Raw genomic sequence first — 20,264 nt, forward strand, 5'->3', positions numbered from 1 at the left:
TATTAGGATGGTAGGAAATTACTTCTTTGCTAATCAGTTGATTACTGTGTTAGAATGGAGATAAGAAAGGAGAGCCATCTTCTGGATCTTGGTCTTTACTCTGGAAGCATGATAGGGACATGGAGGAAGATAGAGCATCCTCGTCTTCTGGAACCATCATCCAGGTAATACTGAGCATAATACATTCGGTGGTTGGAGGCTTGCAGGGATAGTAAAGGAAGTAAGTCCAAAGAATTTCTTGTTTGAAAGACTGCTTAGGGAAGGAACCTCCTGGGGCTGAATTTTTTTAAGCTTTTCACCATTACCTCTGCACAAATTCAAAAACAGCCAAGTACTGGCTTATTATTTGCAGTTCTATTGTATACTCAGTGATAATAGGAGAGTATTTTCTGAGAACTCCATATGTGAGAATTCGGACTAACAAAACAGGTAACTCAAAGGAGCCCCTCTTTAAAAGTTCACTGTAGTGTTTCAAAGCATTTATCACACCTCTCTTTTGGGAGTAGTTGGGGGAGGAGTCTCCCCATAATTCTCTTTGAACAAGGTAGTGTATAATGTGTATTAATGTCTTTTTTGCTCTTTATGACCTTCCAGATCTTCTCCAACCTCTCAAACTAGAGGGCAAATGCCCTCACCTTAGAAAATCATTATAAGCTAATGTGAAAACGATGTTTTCCCCATGTTCCTGAAACATCCCAGCATCATTATGATCCATCTGCCTTGCGCTCCTATCTCCAGGGCTGACCCCTCCCCCCAGCCCCTAGGCCAGTCCTTTTGTTAAACCTCTGCACTGGGCTCTGCCTCTTGATGGGTTCCTTCCCTCTCTGTCTGAGACGTAGTCAGTCTCTCCATCTCCAACAAGTCTTCTCCCTCCTGGTACCGCCCTTCCAAACAAACTGAGCATCCCAAAGCCCAGACTGTCTTCAGAAACTGCCTTGCATCCCCGGGATGCCCCTCTCTTCCAGCCTGCCTGTAGACCACCTGCTCATCCACCAGGGCCCTCTCATCTTCCACCTCCTCCAAGAAGCCTCCACTTTCCCTTCAGTCTGGTAGCATTCTGAACCTCGGTTAGGACTTAACCACATTTTTATGCACACACGGACACAGTTCGGTGAATGGCAAGAACTTTATCTTTTACGTGTGTATGTCCTGTACTGGGCTCAGCAAGGTACTTTAATGCATTCGCTTTCTCTATCCTGCTTCCTGGGGTCAATTACTGTGCTTCCTCTCGTTCGTGGCTAGAAGTCTTTACTTGGGGCTCCTCACCGTTGGCCCCTTTTGTAATCAGATTTTTGCCCCGGCCGTGTTTAAACTGCCATTGACTTCTAGAACATCAGTTTACTGTCCTTTTATGGGTCCTGATCCTTATTGATCTTTCCAGCATTAGACTCTATCAGCATCTCTTCCTTCCTGAAATGCGGGGATCCTTTGGCTTTCTTAATTCTGCACTTTCTTGTCTCATACCTGCAGCCCCTCCTCTATCACCTCTCACCCTTCCCGCATAATGGTGGACATTTGCCCAGTGTTCTCTCTCTTCCTTCCCTCATTTCCCTCGGGGCAGCTGTATCTCCTCCTGTGGGTTTGGTAGTCCCTCTGTGCCAGTGATCCCCACAGCAAGCCTCTTGTCTTGACTTTTCCTTTAAGTCTGTTTTCCATTTCCACCTTGCTGATAGATTTCTCTTTTTGGATATGTTTTCTTCATCTCAAACTCATTTTACCACCTTCCTTCAAAATTGGTTCTAATTTCTCAGTGTCTGTTTATGGCACCACTATTTTCTCAGAGTCTAAGACAAACTTCAGAGCCATCTTAGGTACCTAACTTCTCTTGCCTTCCATGTCCAATCAGTGGCCAAGGGATGTCCATTCACCCTTCTCCTCCTCCCATGATTTTGCCGTCATCCTGTTCTAGGCAGTTGTGACTTCTGCCCTGGGCTTTTGGAATAGCCTTCTAATTGAGTTCAGAGCCTCCAGTTCTTTTTCCGAGCACGTCTTATACAATAGTAACTGATGACTTTTCCTAAACGCCTTACTGCTAAGCTGAAATCTTTAAAATGGATTCTGATGATCTGCTGAGTAAGATACGGTCTTCTTAGCCTTTCCAGACTCTTCATGATCCTGACCTCCCTTCCCAATCTTGTCTAAGCTTTATTTTAGTTCTTGGTTCATACCTTTCTAATAGCAGCTCTTGTTTTCAGTATAAGAAGCTGAAAAGTAATATTTTGTTAGTTACTGCTAGATGCTTTATATATGTCATCTTGTTTAGTAATCACATGCATGAGTGAGGGAGGTTACATTCCTACCTCAGAGGCACAGAGAATCCCAGTGAACTTGCCCAGATTATGCAGCTTGTAAGTAGAACAATCAAGATTGGTCAATTATACTTTTCCCACCACATGATGTTAATTATTTGTGTATATATCATTTTCCCATTGTTTAACCTTGGTTAACCTAATAAGTGGGAGTGCTGAATCAAAGTATACATCCATTTAAAGTGTGACAGACAGTATCAAACTAGAAAGTTTGCCCTCTAGAAAGACTGTATCCATTTTATTCCTTCCAGGAATGCATGGAAATGTTGCTTTCTTGACTGCAAACTGATGTGAGATATTTTCAATTTTAGCCAAACTTATCCAGTGGTTTCAATTACATTTATGTTCTAAGAATGAATATCTCTGTGTTTATTGGCTTTTGTATTCTTGCTTTTATTTTTTATTTATTTTTTAATTTTTTAAGATTGATTTATTTGAGAGAAAGAGTGAATGAGAGAGAGAGAGAGAGAGCACATGAGCAGGGGGAGAGGGAGAAGCAGGCTCCCCACTGAGCAGGGAGCCCAATGCGGGGCGTGATCCCAGGACCTTGGGACCATGACCTGAGCCTGAGGCAGATGCTTAAGCGACTGAGCCACCCAGGTGCCCCTGTACTCTTATTTTTAAAGATGTGTTTATTTATTCGAGAGAGAAAGAGAGCATGTGTGCACACGTGCACAGGGAGGAGGGGCAGAGGGAGGGAGAGTCTGAAGCAGACTCCCTGCTGAGTGAGGAGCATGATATGGGGCTTGATCTCATGACCCTGAGATCACGACATGAGCGGAAACCAAGAGTTGAAACCAAGAGTCGGACACTTAACCGATTCTGCCGCCCAGAATCCTACTTGTGTATTCTTCTTTTATGAAGAATTGCTTGCTTATGCCGTTTGACTTTCTTCTCTACATAGGGTTTGATATTTTCCTTACTGACTTTTAAGGATATATATTAAGGATATTAACACATGGTAAGCTATTATCCCAGTCTGTTATTTCATTTTTAACTTAGGTTATGATGCTTTTAAGGTAAACATTATTATTTTTTTATGTTGCTGATACTAACATTCTTTCCCTTTACTGCATGCTTTAAAAGGCCTTCCCCACTCTTAGATTAGAAAAAGATTCACTCTTTTTTTTTTTAAAGAATTTTTATAGTGTAACTTTTACATTTAAATATTAGATAGAGGGGCACCTGGGTGGCTTAGTCAGTTGATCGTACAACTCTTGATTTTGGCTCAGATCATGATCTCAGGGTCGTGAGATAGAGCCCTGTGTTCGACTCCACTCTGGGTGTGGAGCCTGCTTAAGATTCTCTCTCTCCCTCTCCCCCTCAGCCCCCCGTCCTGCTCACACTCTCTTTAAAAATTAGTTAATTAATAAACAAATATTAGATACAATTAGAATCCATTATTAGGAGTAAGACAAGGATTTGGTTATATTTTCTCATGAAATGCCTGAGTAATTCCCAAATTTAATAAGTTAATCTTTCCCCCTATTTTTTGAAAGGTGGCCTTTATCATATAACTTCATTTAATTTTAGTTCCCCTATTAATCCACTTAAATACAGAATTCTTTAGATTTCCTTGTATGTTCCTCATTAACTGGAGAGCTTTGGAAAATTTAAGTCTTTCAAATAAAGACAAACCTGGGGAAGCTGATTTTTTTTCCTAAAGAACCAACTTTTCTCTAAATGCGCCTGACTTTTCTCGACATTTCTGCAACCAGGTGATATGTAAAATGAGCCTGTGCAGGAAGAGTAACTTACATGGGAGTGAGGGCAGGAAGTTTTCTGGACCTCTGGTTCTTTTCTTTACAGGACGCAGCTGAGAAAATAAGCACATGTGATAATCCTATGGCACAAATTCTTGGACCAGACTCACTGGGTCCCAACCAAACAGAGGAGGTAAGTCCCTGTCGGTAACAAGCAAACTGCTCAGGTACCTGGACGAGCATCCAGAGCTGGGAAGCTTTCTGTGTTTGGAATACTTTGCATATTGAGCCAAGAGTTCTTTGTGAACTTTAACATCTTCATATGTGCTGTCAGCCTGGAAAACTGGAAGATTTGCCATGAGATGTTGACCTAGAAAGTAAGCATGGTGCAGAACAAGGAAGGATTTATCGCTTGCTCACTATTTGTCAGCATGAACTAGCCTTTCCACCAGCAACTGCTTCTTTCTTCTGTAACAAGTGTGTGTGTGTGGTGGTGCTGGGGGCGGCGGGGAGACTTGCAGATGTTTGTAGAATTGACTGTAAAATGTTAAGGAGTAAATTTAAAGGGTTGGTATTTTGGCATGAAATACAGCCACCACCAGAAAATTAGCTTGCGTTTTAACTGAATCCTATTACTTAGATCAGTGGTGTGTTGATGCAGAAACCAAGCAGTGTGACATTCACTAAGAGAGAGCTGAACTTGGATACTAGAGAGATACTAGAGATTGGAGAAGTCATGTGAAGAATGTGGACTTGTAGATCCCAAGGCATAATGAAATCAGAGACTGAATCCTGGTTCCCCTTACTAGTTGGGTGACCATAGGTGGTTTGAATAACATATCTATGCCTCAGTTTCCCCATCTGTACACTGGGAATAATAAGGGCTTGTGATGGGAAATAATGAGAGGGTGTGTGTATCACTTAGCATGGTGGCCTGGCCCCAGAGCCCAATAAAGGGTTGGGTATTATTAATTTACAGTTACATGGTGGAAACGACATAATTCTCTTTAACAAGAAATACTTGTGGTAATACTTTTTAGACCCCCGACATGCACAATCATAAAACACTTAAATCATTGCTGCTTTTAGAATTTGGGGCTATCATTTAGAAAAGATATTTAGCAGGGGTGTGATTATGGAAAAAACTGTGGACTCTGAATTAAAAGATGGCAGAGCTGTGTGACCTCAGCCAAGTAACTTACGTGTGGGCCCGAGCTTCTCAGAAGCAAAGTGGTGAAATGGGAGGTGGGTGAATTGCTTAAGCGTTAAATGAACTTGGATTTCTTTGACTATAAAAAGAGGTGGGTGAACTGGTTACTGGCAGGTTTCCCAGGCCACCTTTAGCAATTGCAGTTTCTATGGTTGCAAATATTCTTTTTTTTTCTTCCGTTCACCTTTGGATTCTCTTCAGTTTCAAATAACTAGCAAGTAAAGCCCAGATTAGTTATCCAGCTTCCTTGTTTTCTCATTAATTCAGTAAGTTAGTGAAAAAGGAAAGAAATTCAATATTGCCATTAAAAAAAATGTGTGGTCTATGATGGGTGCTCGAATAATGTTTTTGAATAAAGAAAGAAGGTCGACGGTAAATCAGTTATCACAGACTAATTAGTTAATATTAATGATTGTTATCTCAGGTGACAAAAAAGAGGATCCCCAAGTCTTTGCCGCCAAGAGATAGCAGTATCTGAAAACTAGAAAAGAATTAATCGGATGACTAGCGGTTGGTGTCTGGCAGTAATATCACACAACTGTTTCTTTTTTAAGAAATCAGGATTAAAAAAGAAAATTGAAACCAGGTGACTCCCAAGTATAGACCCAACTGTGCAGAGAAACTCAAGGCAAGGGAAGACTTCCTTACAAAAATGATTCTTGAAAAAAATATTGACGAAGGCAAGGGAGAAATAGTGTTTTGTTGTCAGTAAAGAACACACCTCTGTGAAGTTAATAGATGGTCAAGGGGAACAGGTGCAACTCAGACACTTCTGCGAACACAGCATTCCTGATACCCACCATGTGTGTGAAAAATGGGTATTTTCACACCCTGCATGTTGTTGTTACCACTTGCCTATTTTGTTTACTTTTGTTGTACTGGAAGTTCTGTGTTTAAACAAAATTCTGTAGACATTGGGAATTTTCCGGCATTTGAGTTGAGTTAGGGTATACATTTATGAACAATTTTGTTTTGGATGCTAACGTGTAGTTAGCAAAGCCTTATATAGACAACATCGTATTTCATCATACTCATAATCAATAAAATATTTATTGAGATCAATAATTTTGTAGAGAAAAACACAAATTCCTAAAGGAATCTCTCTAGAAGGGTTGATGTAATCTTTCAATGTTTTGGAAAAGGATGTGGGAAGCAAATATATCTGTGTATCAAATCTTCTACTTCCAAATTGAAATGATCTAATATGTATTTTTAAAAGATTCATTTATGTATTTGTCAGAGAGAGAGAGCACGCACGAATAGGGGGAGTGTCAGGTAGAGGGAGAAGCAGAATTCCCGCGGAGCAGGGAGCCTGACGTGGGGGGGCTCGATCCCAAGACCCTGGGATCATGACCTGAGCCGAAGGCAGATGCTTAACCGACTGAGCCACCCAGGCGTCCCTAAAAACATCTAATATATTATTAATAGAATACTTGATTTGGTACCTGGAAGAAATTTTTCTTTTCTCTTTTTCTTTTGGATCATTAAGCAACCCAGGTGTTCCAATAAGAACACATCTTACATCATGCTTTCTTTATACTATAGTATAAACACCTAGTCCTTAACTCAATAATATTTGAGTGTCTAGACAGTGTAAAGCAGTTTCAGGGACTCTCTGAAGAATAGGAGAAAAATTTCCAGATTACCCCACTGAAGTTCATTACTTGACTCGCATTACTTTTAATAGGGGGAAATTTAGATGAGTAATAGCATTGTATGTTGGGGGAGGGGGGAAAGCGAAAATATTTTAAAATCTACTTGTTAAGTATGTGGCACATTTCCTTGTATCCCAGCCGGTGTGTAAAGAGCCTTTTTTTTTTCTGTTTGATCAGAGCTCACCGCAATGTAAGCATTGCTTAATCATGTGTCACACAAATTCAAACCCCGGCCAATTCGCTGCGAAGTTTCAGACGCACACACCCACGTGCACACCCTCTCTCGCACACTCACCTGTCTCCTGGGCCCCACTCGCTGTTTATGAACTGCGAGCCCGTTTGCGCCCTCTGCGCCCGGGAACACCACCTGTGTACATGTGGCTTGGCTGCTTGGAAACCTGGAGCACCAGGTCACGTGATTGTTGCTATGCGTGTGGAGGTGCATTTTTCTTTTCTTTCTTACTTCTTCTGCCCTTATTTGTTTGTTTTCTTCTAACTGGGGGAAATGCTGGAAGTTCACAGGCTTTTGCAAGCTCAAATCTGCAAACTCAGGATTCCGTGGCTTTTCACTGCTGGATTGTCTTTGGGTTTATCTTAGGGTGCCACACGTCCACTCAAGGCTGCCGCTCTGGGCTTTTCTGACGAGCAAGGAGCTTTTGAGGCCACGGTGGAGCAATCTAGGCCCAAGCCTGCAGAAATCCTCCATGCCTGCAAGACCCAGGTGGCCGAGCTGGAGCTGTGGCTGCACCAAGCCAACGTGGCGTTCGAGCCGGAAACATTAAATGCAGACATGCAGCAGTTGGTGGAACAGCAGCTGGTAGGGTGCCAGGTAAGGCTGAGGGGTTGGAGGTCAGGGCTGGCCTCTACTCCAATCCCCTTCCAAGACTGGGCGATGTTTTCTTAAAGCAACAGTGTGTTTCTTCCTGTTACACTGACCCCTGTGTTTGTCTTGGCCTCAGGTTTTTGTTCTCAGGGGAATTCTTTAAGGAGATTTATGGAAGCAGAGTATTTGGAGAGACAGTAGTGGGTAAGAGCTCGGAATCTAGAGTCCAGATCCAGCTCCGTCACATTAACCGTGAACTTGGGGACGTTAACTTTCCACCTCATTTTCCTCATATGGTCGGTTATCCACTAGGACTTTGTCAGGGTTAAATGAGATAAGGTACAAGAACCAGGGTTGGGTGTAGCAAGTACATAAAAAGTGCTCAGTAAATCCTGTTATTTGTGTTCATAATAAGTTCCTTAGAACTTTCATTCTTCTGAGACGAAGCCGACTATCCGGATTTGCAAGATCGCAGATAGAGCATAAAAGGGCTTTGCTGCCATTTTACTGTGAATGCTCCTACTCTTGCTGGGGGAAGGGGGGGAGGGGGGGCAGAAATATAAACTTCCTTGCCTTTAGTCATAACATTTGCTGGCTCAGCCCAAAGGTTGGAATCTCTGTGTCCCTCCAGGGAGAAGCTAGAATGACGACATCTCCGCAGCATAATCAAGTGTCACAATACCTGAGGTGCCTTCTCCAAGGATGGTTAGATGCCTGATTGGCTCTTTTGTCTGCCGTAGCGGACACCAGGAAGGAGGACACCCTCTCAGAGCACCCCCATATGACCCGGCCACAGGGAGCTCCTCCCACAATAGCCCTTTATGGGGTTGGGGGTAGCCCATCCTTGGTCATCCCCTTTCTCCACTCGGGCCCACAGTCTTACAGTATCCAGCGCCTGCCTCATGGGGTACCCAGGTGGACAGGCTGACCTCCTTCCCCAGGAAGCTCCCCACCTCTGACCCCAAAAGTCAGCTCTTGATAGGGCAGGTTCACTTTAATAGTGGCACTACTTGTGGTCTGGCTGACGAGGCACAGGCAAGTCTGGAAAAAACGGTACTACAGCACAGAGCAACATTGTGCTAAATTGAACCTGAGGTGTTCAAGATGTTGAGTCCCAGCCACTTAAAGCCCTCCAGGTTAGATTTGCCAATGGATCGCCTTGCTGACTGGATAGACTCCATGCTGATTTCCTTGGTCACCACCAGAATCCCATTCTCATGCCCCTTGTAGTGAGGTCAAGTTTTGGGGGCTGTAGTGAGGACAGTTTTGGGGGCTGTCAAGGGAAAGACACAACCACAAGGTGGCAGTAGCACACAGCAAGCTTTCTTTGGGCAACATCTTGGCGGGAGCTCAAGGCCTGGGGAAGTCCCTCTGTACAGGTGCACTCCCAGACACTGTGGCAGGAAATGGAGGTGGGCCCACGACCTGGAAGGAAGGGAGGAAGGCAAAGGAACTCCCACGGGAGCAGGGAATCCAGAGGGGCTTGTGTGTCTAGGTGATGTTAGAGAGCTCCAAAGGGCAACAGAGGCTAGGGTCTTTTAGAGCCCCAGAGTTGTGTCTTAATGATAGGGGGCAGATGTGGGGTCCCACTTGGAGTTTGGTGCCAGTAGGATTTGAGCTGATGGTTCTGGCCTGCTGTGAAAAAATAAACAACCTAGGGACCAATGTACCGGGACCATCTTTGGCTCATTTATAGAACACCATGGCACATACGACTTAATATTGAAATATATAAAAAGCCTTCCAGGAGCCTGTAAAAAACATGAAGTTCCCAGTGGGAAAATGTCTAAAGGACAGGAGCGAACAGATCAGTCCAGAAAAAATTGTATTGGGTCATTTAATATTTGAGAAGAAATGTTCCTCCTTGATTGTTAAGAACATTTGAATCGAAACAGCTGTTGTTTTGTTCTCATGTTACATTGGCAAAAATTGTATCATCCTGGAAAAGTCTGGATGTACTATTCTCATTGCCTCAGTGTTTTGGGAGGTCAGCTGTCAGCATATAAAATGTCCATCTTATTTGACCTAATAACACCATTACTTTAAATGTACCCTCCAAAAATAACCCAGAACGGAGAAAAATGTTTCTGGCAGTGTTAATTGCAAACGTGAAGAACTGGAACCAGCTTAAAGGTTTAACCAGTAAGGAAGTTACATGAATCGTGGAATATCAACTTGCAGCTAGGAAAGTGGGAATCATGAAGCATATGTCTGTAGACACATGAAAGAAGTATACATAAAATAGCTAAATGGAAAAAAGGAGCACAAAATTATAGTACATCTTGAGGCCACTCTAAAACCTATGATTACATATTGTTTAAGCTTAGAAGAGTCTGTAGAGGATACAAGAAGTCTGCTTGGATAGAGGAGTTATAAGAATATATTCTTTGAAAATCTGTGTGTGTTTGTTTTTAAAGATTTTATTTATTTGACAGAGAGCACAAGCAGGGGGAGCGGCAGTCAGAGGGAGAGGGGGAAGCAGACTCCCTGCTGAGCAGGGACCACCCCCGCCCCCCAATGCAGGGGCTCCATCCCAGGACCCTGGGATCATGACCTGAACCAAAGGCAGATGCTTAACCGACTGAACCACCCAGGCACCCCTGTTTTTGTTTTTTGAGATTTTTTTTTTTATTTCAAAGTAATCTCTATACCCACCGTGGGGCTTGAACTCATAACCCCAAGATCAAGAGTCTCATGCTCTACCCACTGAGCCAGCCAGGCACCCCTGAAAATGTGTTTTAAGGATAATTTTTCCTTCGACAAAGCAAGTTTTAGCACACAAGGTCCCAGTGCTGGAATGGGAATCTGAAAGCCGCCGTTGGGTTGTGTGCTCGGCCAAGTAGCATGACCGTTTGGGCTTCAGAGCCCCAGAGGAGGGCAGACTTGATCTGTTGGGGAAGAATACAATGACGGTGACTTACAGGGAAACCTACTTCAGCTAGCTGATTTATTTTTAGATCCGTGTGTAAGTTGGCTGGTTGTATCAATGACTAAGTGTTTTAGGTTCCAAATTATTTCTTCTGTCATCTTCTGATATTTTGGAAGTTTATGTGGACTTGAAAAAGAGAAGGAAAAGATCAAGGGAAAGAACCTTCCAAGAGTTCGGTGAAATTCTTTTTCTATTACGACTTGACGCTCGGATTGCAACAGGAAAAAGTTAGGAAAGTTCGGCGGGGGGAAGGGTGGAATAACTATAGTGCCCATAGACTGTGTGTCAAGCACTGGCTAAAGTGCATGGACTTTAACTCTTAACTCCTCAGAGTAACCCGAGGAGGTAAGTTCTGTTATTACCCGCATTTTACACATGACTGAAGGCACATTCATGTAAAAAGTAAGGTGCTCAAGTTTACCCAGCTAAGCAGGATCTGAACTCAGTCTATTTTCAGTGTCTGTGTTTGTTTTTGTTTTAAGTTTGTTTGTTTGTTTGTTTGTTTGTTTGTTTAAGTAATCTCTCCATCCAACATGGGATTCGAACTCACTACCCTGAGGTCAAGAGTCGCATGCTCTTCCGACTGAGCCAGCCAGGCACCCCAGTGTCTATGTTCTTAACCACTTTGCTATGCTGGATACGTTCAGCTGTCTTTTCTAAAGTGATTATAGAGCCACTTATTTTAGATTATTTTGGAGAGTGACATGTGCAAGTTGGGGTTGGTTTGGTTGTACCCCTGTCCAAAAGCTCAGGAATTACATGGAAATTGTTGTTTTCCCAAGATCCCTTCTGATCTGTGTTCCTGAGACTTGTTACATATATTAGGTAGACAGAGTGTATCTAACTCATTTTAGAGTATAACGCTTGTTCAAGACCAAAACCATGAAGACTTAAATGATTTTGTTTCCCAGGCCATGCTAACAGAGATCGAGCACAAGGTTGCCTCTCTGTTGGAGAGCTGCACAGACCGAGGGCCGGGAGACAGCGGGGCCACTCAGCAGGAGGCTGAAGCTCTTTCCGTGAAATTAAAGACTGTCAAGTGCAATTTGGAAAAAGTCCAGATCATGCTTCAGGAGAAATACAGCGAAGACCAGGTAAAACACAGCCACCTGTAGACGTGTGTGGGTAGATAATATGGGAGAGCTACCAGAAAGAAATCTGGCAGAGGTGGTGAAACAGCTACAGGAGAATTACACTAAATAAGAAAGAATGAAGCCTCTTAAAGCTATAAGGGATGGTCGTATTGACTCTTGTTACTGATTCCGTTTTACCTTGCAGTTTTCCTACCTAGGCTGTTGTTGGTGACAGCGTAGGTTTGGTTTGGATTGGTTTGTTTGGATTGATCGTTCTTGCTAGTAATGAGGTGGTGTAAGCCTTCTTCATAGAAGAAAGATAAGTTTTAAAGGAAGTTTGTGACTCCAATTGACTGGAAAACAAAGCTCTTATAAAGATTAAAATTTGACATCAGGAATATAAAACCTCTTTCTGGGGTCTTTTTTGTTAGTTCATTTACAAGTATATATACTGATTAAAGTGTCATACAGTTACAGTGTTCTTGTGACTTCTGAAAGAGTTCTGTATTTATAAACGCAAATAGGCATTTATGGGTAGGGTCTTACTATATAAGATTTGCATCTATACTTAGAGGACGGTGGTTCCTACTCAGACATTCAAAGAAATAGGATTGGCTGCAGATAACACAGGCTCTGTACTTCCCTTTCGTCCTCATGTGGTTCTCTCCTTTTAAAAAATATTCTGGACATAAGGGAAATTTGAATGCCTAAGCATAAAACTATATCTCTTGTTTGTTTGTTTGTTTGTTTACTTTGTTCTTGAAACAGAAAAACAGTACCTTTCCTGGCTTTTAGTAATTCATTGGATGAATTACATTGAAGAAGATGACCCCCATCATCAAATATAATGGTTTTTTGCAGTTGTTTTGAAATAAGTACATGGAATTGTGGTATATAATTACAGTAAATTTCAAAATACAGTCACTTTATATAAAACTTTTCCATCATGTAGTCTCATTATTAGAACTGAAATAAAGTGGGTCTTTTTTTTTAAATAGTCTGCCGTCATAAAATTTTTTGCAGCATTCTGCCACTCTAAAGAAACCTTTAGAGCATCAAAACGATCTCCAACCAGATAACCTTTCTACATTTGAATCTATTGTAACTGAAAGGCCACAGTTCAGCAGACAAAAAGATTTCCAGCAGCAACAGGTAATTGCAGCCCCTAACAGATGTAAGGATAAGAATAGAGCTTTCTGCATGGAATCTCCCTTTGAACTAAGTACCAAACTGCCATTGGGGTGGTTTCTTACGTGACTGGATGGAAAGTGTGATATACAGTTGTTCCTGTGTGTTGAGCATGTGCCGCGGGAGCTGCTTTGCTTTCATCTTCTGCAGGTGGGGATGCTCTAACTTTGCTACTTTATTAACTTGCACCTTATTTCAAACTAAGCACATTTCTTCAGGGTGAACTTACCTCTGTAACTGTAATACCTCTTTCCCTATTATTTCAAAATGTGTTGGCATATTTTGGGGGATTTTCCATGTGTGCAATATATATTGTGAGATATACTTGGTCCTTGTGTGAATGTTTTAAGTAGGTTTTTGAGAAATAAAAGTTAATGAGAACAAACAAGCAAGAAAGGGAAATAGTAAATAATAAATTAGGAAGTGGTTCAAAGTGAGATCTCAACAGAAAAACCACTGGGCATTAATTGAAAACTTTGACTGGACTGTTTGAATCTCACTCAATTATAGGTTCTGGAGTTAAAACCAATGGAACAGAAAGATTTCATCAAATTCATCGAATTTAATGCCAAGAAAATGGGGCCCCAGCATTGCCAACCTGATAAAGATACAACTCAGAAATCATCTGAAAGGTAAAACATTTTTGGAGTTGGACATTCAGCAAGTTGTATGGTTGGGAGAATTAAGAGCATTTCTTTTTTTAAATCACTTGTAAAACATTGTCTGAATGTAATAAAATTTCTGTATGTTGATGATTCTTTTCACCTTTTATTTTCCTTTAACAGCAGTAGGGCATCAAGTCCTGAAAATGATGCTCTAGACTCTGTCTTGTCAACTCAGGGCCGAAGTGGGGATAAGTGGCAATATTTACATCACGAACTCTCATCAAAACTCGGGCTACCACTACCTGAGCAGGTGCAGCCTCAGGTCAGTGCATGCCTGTGCATGGTGTAAATAATAATTAAGCATGTTTATCTTTGAAAATATTTTAATGAACAAACGTTCATTAAATACACATCTATGTTCTGCATTATGTAGTAATTTATGTTCAGAAAGCAAAGATGCCCAGTGCATTTTTCATTTGACTCACCAGTTTTCACCCTCCTGGAAATCTGTAGTAGAGGCCACTCCTTTGTGCTTCTGTGGCACCCTGAGCTTCCCTAATCACAGCTCTTACCATACTGTGTGTCTGTTTATTTGTCTGTATTCCCCACCGGGTGGTATGGGAAGAAAAGACCATGTCTGCCTGGTTCACATTTGAGTGCCTGGCCCAGTACCCAAAACATTTTCAAGTCTCAGTTTCGATATGTTGAGTGAATAAAGGAATGAATAATATATGTTTAAAAAAACACTTTAAAAACAATCCAGTGCCGTATTACTGTCATTCATTCATCAAGAGCTAATTTGGAATGTGCAGTGCCAGATTCCAGCCCCTGTTCCAGTGGCCCCTGGATCCCGTCAACATGCTCTCTTACTGCCATTGTAGGTTTTGTTCATACTGCCCCAGCTACTGCTGGGTTTCTCTCTAACCAGGGAGCCTGTGAGCGGAATAACATGGCACAGCCGTCACAGCCGTCACGCTTTTGCCTTCAGCTTTGCACTCAAGCAGTAGAACTTACCACCTTTTTCACAGTTCTCCAGCCTGGTGGGAACTTTTCAGCTCTATTCTGCCAAGAACCTTCTTTGACCTATTAATGTTGAGTTAAATTCATTGGTAGGGCTTCAGTCTTGGTTTCTCCTTGTCTTACACACTGTACCATGTGTATTGTTCTTTTTCCAACAGTAGAACACCCTCAGGAGTTCTTTTCCCCAAGCAGAGTTAGATACCACCTCACCCTGGGCCTTTGTATTTATTCGTTTTCCAGTTTGAAAAACGAATGAATTCTGAACCTTTCTCTCTGCTAAAGTCACAGCGCATTTTTAATACTTACTTCGTTTTTCAGTGGCAAATCAAGATGCAAATCTGTTCCTGGAGGTGACTGTGTTCTATTCTAAGAGTTGACCATATACCGGGGGCCTCCCAATAAATGGGAAAAGAAACCACTAACCTCTTAACATGAGGGGTATGTCTACTAAATTGAAGAATTAGTGATTTTACTCTGGTTTTCAAGTGATGGTTTCTTTTCCCTCATTTTGATATCTAAATGGACCCTTAAGTGTCTCAGTAAACCTTTTCATGACCTTTTGAATTTCATCACCTTTCCACAATATTTAAGATGTAACTGTTTTGTCTGACAAGTGACGAGATAGCAGAAACCCTGACGTGAAGGTAACATGTGAAGGCAGTTTTGCTGTTTTCCATTAACATCACCAGGATCTCAAATGGTAATAAGGCTTCCCTTTTTCATATAGGTTGCCACAAATATGAGTGTTCTGCCCAGTGTGAGTGTGTATAACTTTAAATACCCAACAACTGAAGAACTGAAAACATACACCACACAGCTGGAAGACCTGCGTCAAGAAGCCAGTAATCTGCAGACCCAGGTAGCAACGTCACGTTACGTATTCTCCTCATTGCGGTATCAAAGAAGAAGGGAAATGGGACGCTGTGAATCAGTCATAATTGTCTTTATTGAATATATAGTAGAATACATAATGGAATGGGTCCTGGAATTGCAAAGACAATCTATCTCTTTTGCCAGCTCACATTTGGTTAGTGGCTGCCTAGAGCATCATGTACAAAGGCTTCTGAACCCACATCCACGATTGGCAGGAGCAAGAGGCATTGTTTTTTTGTTTTGTTTTTTAAATATTTATTTATTTATTTTAGAGCTAGAGAAAGAGCGGGGCTGGGGGCGGGGGAACAGAGGGAGAGGGACAAGCAGACTCCGTGCTGAGCACAGAGCCCAACGGGGGGCTCAATCCCAGGATCCTGAGATCATGACCTGAGGCGAAACCAAGTGGACGCTTAACCAACTGCACCACCCAGGCACCCCAACAAGGGTCATTGTTGATTAGTATTGTCCGCAGGGGTGTTCTGTGATTGGAATGGTGAGGAAGGAGGGGAGTATTGACAGGATTTCCAACCTTGACTAGATTTAATGTTGAAATGGTATGCTGTGCATATTGTTAGGTGTCCACCAGAGAAGATGGTAGGAAACAGAGTCCAGGTTGGGCTGATTACAGTTTTGGCATGCTTCTAAATTACTTGTAACTGGTCAAGAATTCAGGGTGATCGTGGGTAAAGAAAAAGGGGTGGTTCTAGCAGCTTATGCTAAAACCTAAGGAGATCTGTGGCTCCCGAACTCATCAGGGCACAGTGGCACAACCCTAGGCGCCCCCCCTTGGAGTCGTACATCTAAGGGGGCCTTAATTCTCACAGTCAGCCCATAAATGACACTTCCAACTGCCCCCTGCTCCACAGCCCATCCTGATCCTTTTTTATTGAGCTATAACTGACACATAACACTCTATTAGTTTCAGGTGTATACCAAAGTGATTTGATATTTGTATTTATTGTGAAATGGTCACCACAATAAGTCCAACATCCATCACCACATAGAGTTATAAAAATTTTTTTCTTGTGATGAGAACTTTTAAGATCGACTCTCTTAACAACTTTCAAATACAATACAGTATTATTATCTATAGTCACCATGCTGTGCCTGCCATTCCTATCTTTGAAATATTGTACCTCTTTCCAGTCAACCCCTTCAGATGTCTTGACTTCTTTTCCTTCTCCAAGCCACACTTGATTTCATTAACCTACTTTCTCCTACATTAAAATGTTGGAGGCAGGGAGCAGTGGGAAGAGGGACAGTATGCTTTACTTGGGACCACACCTCCACCTGGATGGCCCCTTAAGGAAGTCCTTCATTTGGTGATTTACCTTTTAATTCCATTTCAATAGTCAACTCACTGCCTAACATTGAGTTTCTTATAAACTTGTTTTGCTCAGAGTTAACATCTTAATTTTATTTATTCAGTCTTCTACCTAGTTTGCAGAGTGTTCAAAACAACCAATTATAAAACAGTATAACGTAAATTGTAAACTTTAACAGAAATCAGGGAAAATTCAGGCTTAGGAAGGCAAGGAATCCTAATGATTTTTTTTTCTTTTTTTCCTCTTGATTCAGGAAAACATGACAGAAGAAACATACATAAATTTGGATAAAAAATTATTTGAGCTATTTCTGACCCTCAGTCAGTGCCTTGGCAGGGTGGAGGAGATGCTGCAGACACCTGGGCTCTTCAGAGAGGATGTTTGTGCTCAGCAGGTGCACTACGAGGTGGGGAATTTCTAGCAAGCCCATGTGTTGGCCATTGCTGCAGGCAGCCCACCATTTAAGCCCGAGCTGAAGCCTCTTAAGGTCAGACTTCATTCACTGTGTTTTCCTCCCTCTCCTCTTTGCAGACACTGGCTCTTGAATTGAAAAAACTTTACTTAGCTATGGGTGACAAGAAGAATGACCTCGTGAAAGCCATGACTTGGCCCGGGAGGAACACCAGCTTGTTTCTTCAGTGTTTTGACAACCTCCAAGTCTACCTGAAGCACACCCAGGCCACAGCTGCCTCTAAAAGCAAATCCCTGAAAGCTGGCCTCGACTATAACCGCAGTTATCAGGTACAGAGCTAGACACTCGGCTTTCTTTGGCACTGTTTTAGGTTAACTCCCATTCCATTATTCTTGGCAGCATTCGTGAATAGAGATTGCCGAGGAAAGTGGTGAGATGTTCTCTCTGTGAAGGTTTCTAGGTTAATTCTGCTGCACATGATTGAAGACCATTTGAAAGCGAGGTCCTTCCCAAAGCTATGGTTTGAATTTGTTAGATCGAGCTAACACACTGTTTCTTTCCTCTGTTCCATTTAGCGGTCAATGAGCGTCATAGGGGAGGATTTCTAGGTAAAAGGGAGCCATTAAAGTTTTTGAGCAAAGAAAGGACAGTCTGTGTGTTTCAGGTAGATTCATCTGGCCGTTGTCTATTGTGGATTGAAGGAGAGACCTGAGGCGGACAGACGATTTTAGTAGCTTCCTAACTAGAGAAAAAGAAATGAAACACAACACCGCTTATGAAGGAGTCTCGCCCACAAAATCAAACCTCAATCTGATCAGGCTTCTAGAATCCAAGTAAAATAGACCCAAGGGAAGAAGAGCATGTTGAGCAGCACTGTGGGAGGGCAGTCAGCCCAATCCAGATGGTGGGAAGCTGTGTAGAATAAAAGACCTAGTTTTTCCACCATCCCACCCAAAATCCCAGGAACAAAAAAGAGAGATGCTTGGGGAGCCTGCTGCTATTCCATTGCAACCTTTTGGACCTCATTTAGATTCCAATTCAAACAAACCAAAAAGAAAAATTATAGGCAATTAGAGAAATGTGAACCCGTCCTGACAGTTAATAGTACTAAGGAATTATTGTTGATCTGTAGTATTTTTAAAGGGAAGAATTTTCATCTTTTAAAGATACATACTGAAACTTACACTGATGAAATAAGATACCTGTGATTTGTTTCAAAATAATCTGAGGGGAGGGAGATCAGGTACGGTCAAGAAAGCTCAGGGGAGGGGACAGAGCAGAGATGACCTGCCACAAGTCAGTAATTGTTAAAGCCAGGTGATGGTGACGCAGGGAGTCCGCTATTTTGGTATATGTTTGAAACTTCCGGTAGCACAAATATTAAAGGACAAGTAACTTCTAAGAAAAGGTCATGAAGGCCTAAATGAGATTCTCACTGTTTTCCTGAATTTATCTTCTTATGCAGAATGAAATAAAGCGACTGTATGATCAACTTATCAAGAACAAAACATCTTTACAACAGTCTCTGAATGAAATTAGTGGCCAGAGTATTGATGAACAGCTTCAGGTAATCAAGTCAAAATAGTTAAACTGATCTAACCTGGGACCAAAGAGTTTTGTGTGATAGCTGTCTTCTGAACCACTTCCCTTTGTGAGCAGTGGCAAGGCTTAAACAAATAGATAAAAATGAAAACTCTGTTGACCTTGAAAAATAACTCGTAAGTCATTCTTTATGAAGAGTAAATTAAACCAGCACAAGACCATTCATTGTCCCCTATCACCTGGGCAAAAATGTAAGTTTGTGCTGTGTTGGTGTGGGCTTTGGGAAAGGAGGCTGTCCTTCTCTTGGGAGGGGTGGTGATTCGTCCAGCTTCTCAGGGTCCGTGGCTTGTCAATCAGAATTCGACGTGTAAATGCTCTTCCACCCACAGCAGTTTCACCTCATTCATATACCCAGCAAGTATTCATTGAGTACCTACTATGTTCAGACACCACTCTAGGTGTTGGACTTGCACTTAGCCTAAGGAAGACAAGTGCACAGAGGTAAATATGTATATAAATATTCAAGGATGAACCTAGTAGTGCTGCTTGAATCAAAAACCCTCAAGTAGCCCAAAAGCCATTAAGAGCAGCCTGTTACAAAAGCAGTGGGTGGCCTTAGGATGGCATACTGTGTGTCCCATTAAAAGGAGTCAGATGTTTTTACTGATGAGAAGAGCAACTGAGAAGCTGCTAGGTGAGGATACGGATGGCAGAGTGGAAGGACGTGTGCGCTCAGCGAGTGTAAGGGTGACCTTTGAACGAGGTGGGACCACGCTGTCAACTGTGGCTCTTTGGCAGAAGCTGGAGGTGAGGGAGGAGAAGTGGGATTTTTAGGTTTCCCTAAATTTTTTTCTGTACTGTGTAATTCTTTTAAAATGAATATATGCACCTCTCTGACTTAAAGCATTTTACTTTTTTGCATCGTCTCTCACTTTAGAAAGCAGATACATATACAATGGAGCTGCAGAACTCTGAGAGCCGAGTGGCAAAACTAAGAGACGAAGGGGAGAGGCTTCATTTACCTTATGTTTTATTGCAAGAGGTTTACAAATTAGAGGTATGTCTGAGCAGAAAACATTCAATCAGTGAATTACTGTGATTATAAGGAGTAAGACTTTCTTCCCCCATGAAGGGAGTTTAGATTCATTCTCCAGTTGGATTCCTTTCATGATTGGATAAAGGTGCTTTTTCTTTTCAGGATGTACTTGACAGTACGTGGGGAATCCTGAGAGCCAGGTACACCGAACTCAGCAGCCCTTTCATCACGGAGAGTCAGCAAGATGCCTTGTTGCGAGGCATGGCGGAACTAGTGGATATCGGGAAGGAAAAGCTTGCTCATGACCACTTACAAGAAACCAAGAGTAAAGTTGCCTTACAGGCTCAAATACAAAATCACAAGGTAAGACACATGGGTCAGATTAGCTTTTCATAGACTTAAGTCTTTCTGACTTAAACAGACAGCATCCCCTTTCTTCTTTGGTGAAATATACATTTCTCATTCATTCATTCGTTCATTGTTTTAACAAACATCTATTAGAGGGCTCCCAGTATACCAGGAACCCTGCTAACCTCTAAGAATATGATTGTGAGTGAATAC

General features: G+C 42.1%; 1 protein-coding gene across 3 annotated transcripts in view; it reads left to right on the plus strand.

Moving 5' to 3' along the window:
* Nucleotides 1–20,264, plus strand: part of SYNE2 (spectrin repeat containing nuclear envelope protein 2) — a 314,602-nt gene that overhangs the window by 211,502 nt on the left and 82,836 nt on the right. For all 3 annotated transcript variants that reach the window (XM_073895326.1, XM_073895325.1, XM_073895327.1), the window contains exons 64-76: nt 54–164; nt 4,119–4,205; nt 7,476–7,706; nt 11,541–11,723; nt 12,726–12,854; nt 13,401–13,522; nt 13,676–13,817; nt 15,243–15,374; nt 16,967–17,119; nt 17,245–17,454; nt 18,591–18,692; nt 19,605–19,724; nt 19,866–20,066. In XM_073895326.1, coding sequence (XP_073751427.1) covers nt 54–164; nt 4,119–4,205; nt 7,476–7,706; nt 11,541–11,723; nt 12,726–12,854; nt 13,401–13,522; nt 13,676–13,817; nt 15,243–15,374; nt 16,967–17,119; nt 17,245–17,454; nt 18,591–18,692; nt 19,605–19,724; nt 19,866–20,066 — 1,923 coding nt within the window. The remainder of the gene's footprint in view (nt 1–53; nt 165–4,118; nt 4,206–7,475; nt 7,707–11,540; nt 11,724–12,725; nt 12,855–13,400; nt 13,523–13,675; nt 13,818–15,242; nt 15,375–16,966; nt 17,120–17,244; nt 17,455–18,590; nt 18,693–19,604; nt 19,725–19,865; nt 20,067–20,264) is intronic.

Source organism: Callorhinus ursinus, unplaced genomic scaffold, assembly GCF_003265705.2.
Source record: "Callorhinus ursinus isolate GAN/ISIS: 27379988/994484 unplaced genomic scaffold, GSC_fseal_2.0 scaffold8, whole genome shotgun sequence".
Taxonomy (NCBI): Eukaryota; Metazoa; Chordata; class Mammalia; order Carnivora; family Otariidae; genus Callorhinus; species Callorhinus ursinus.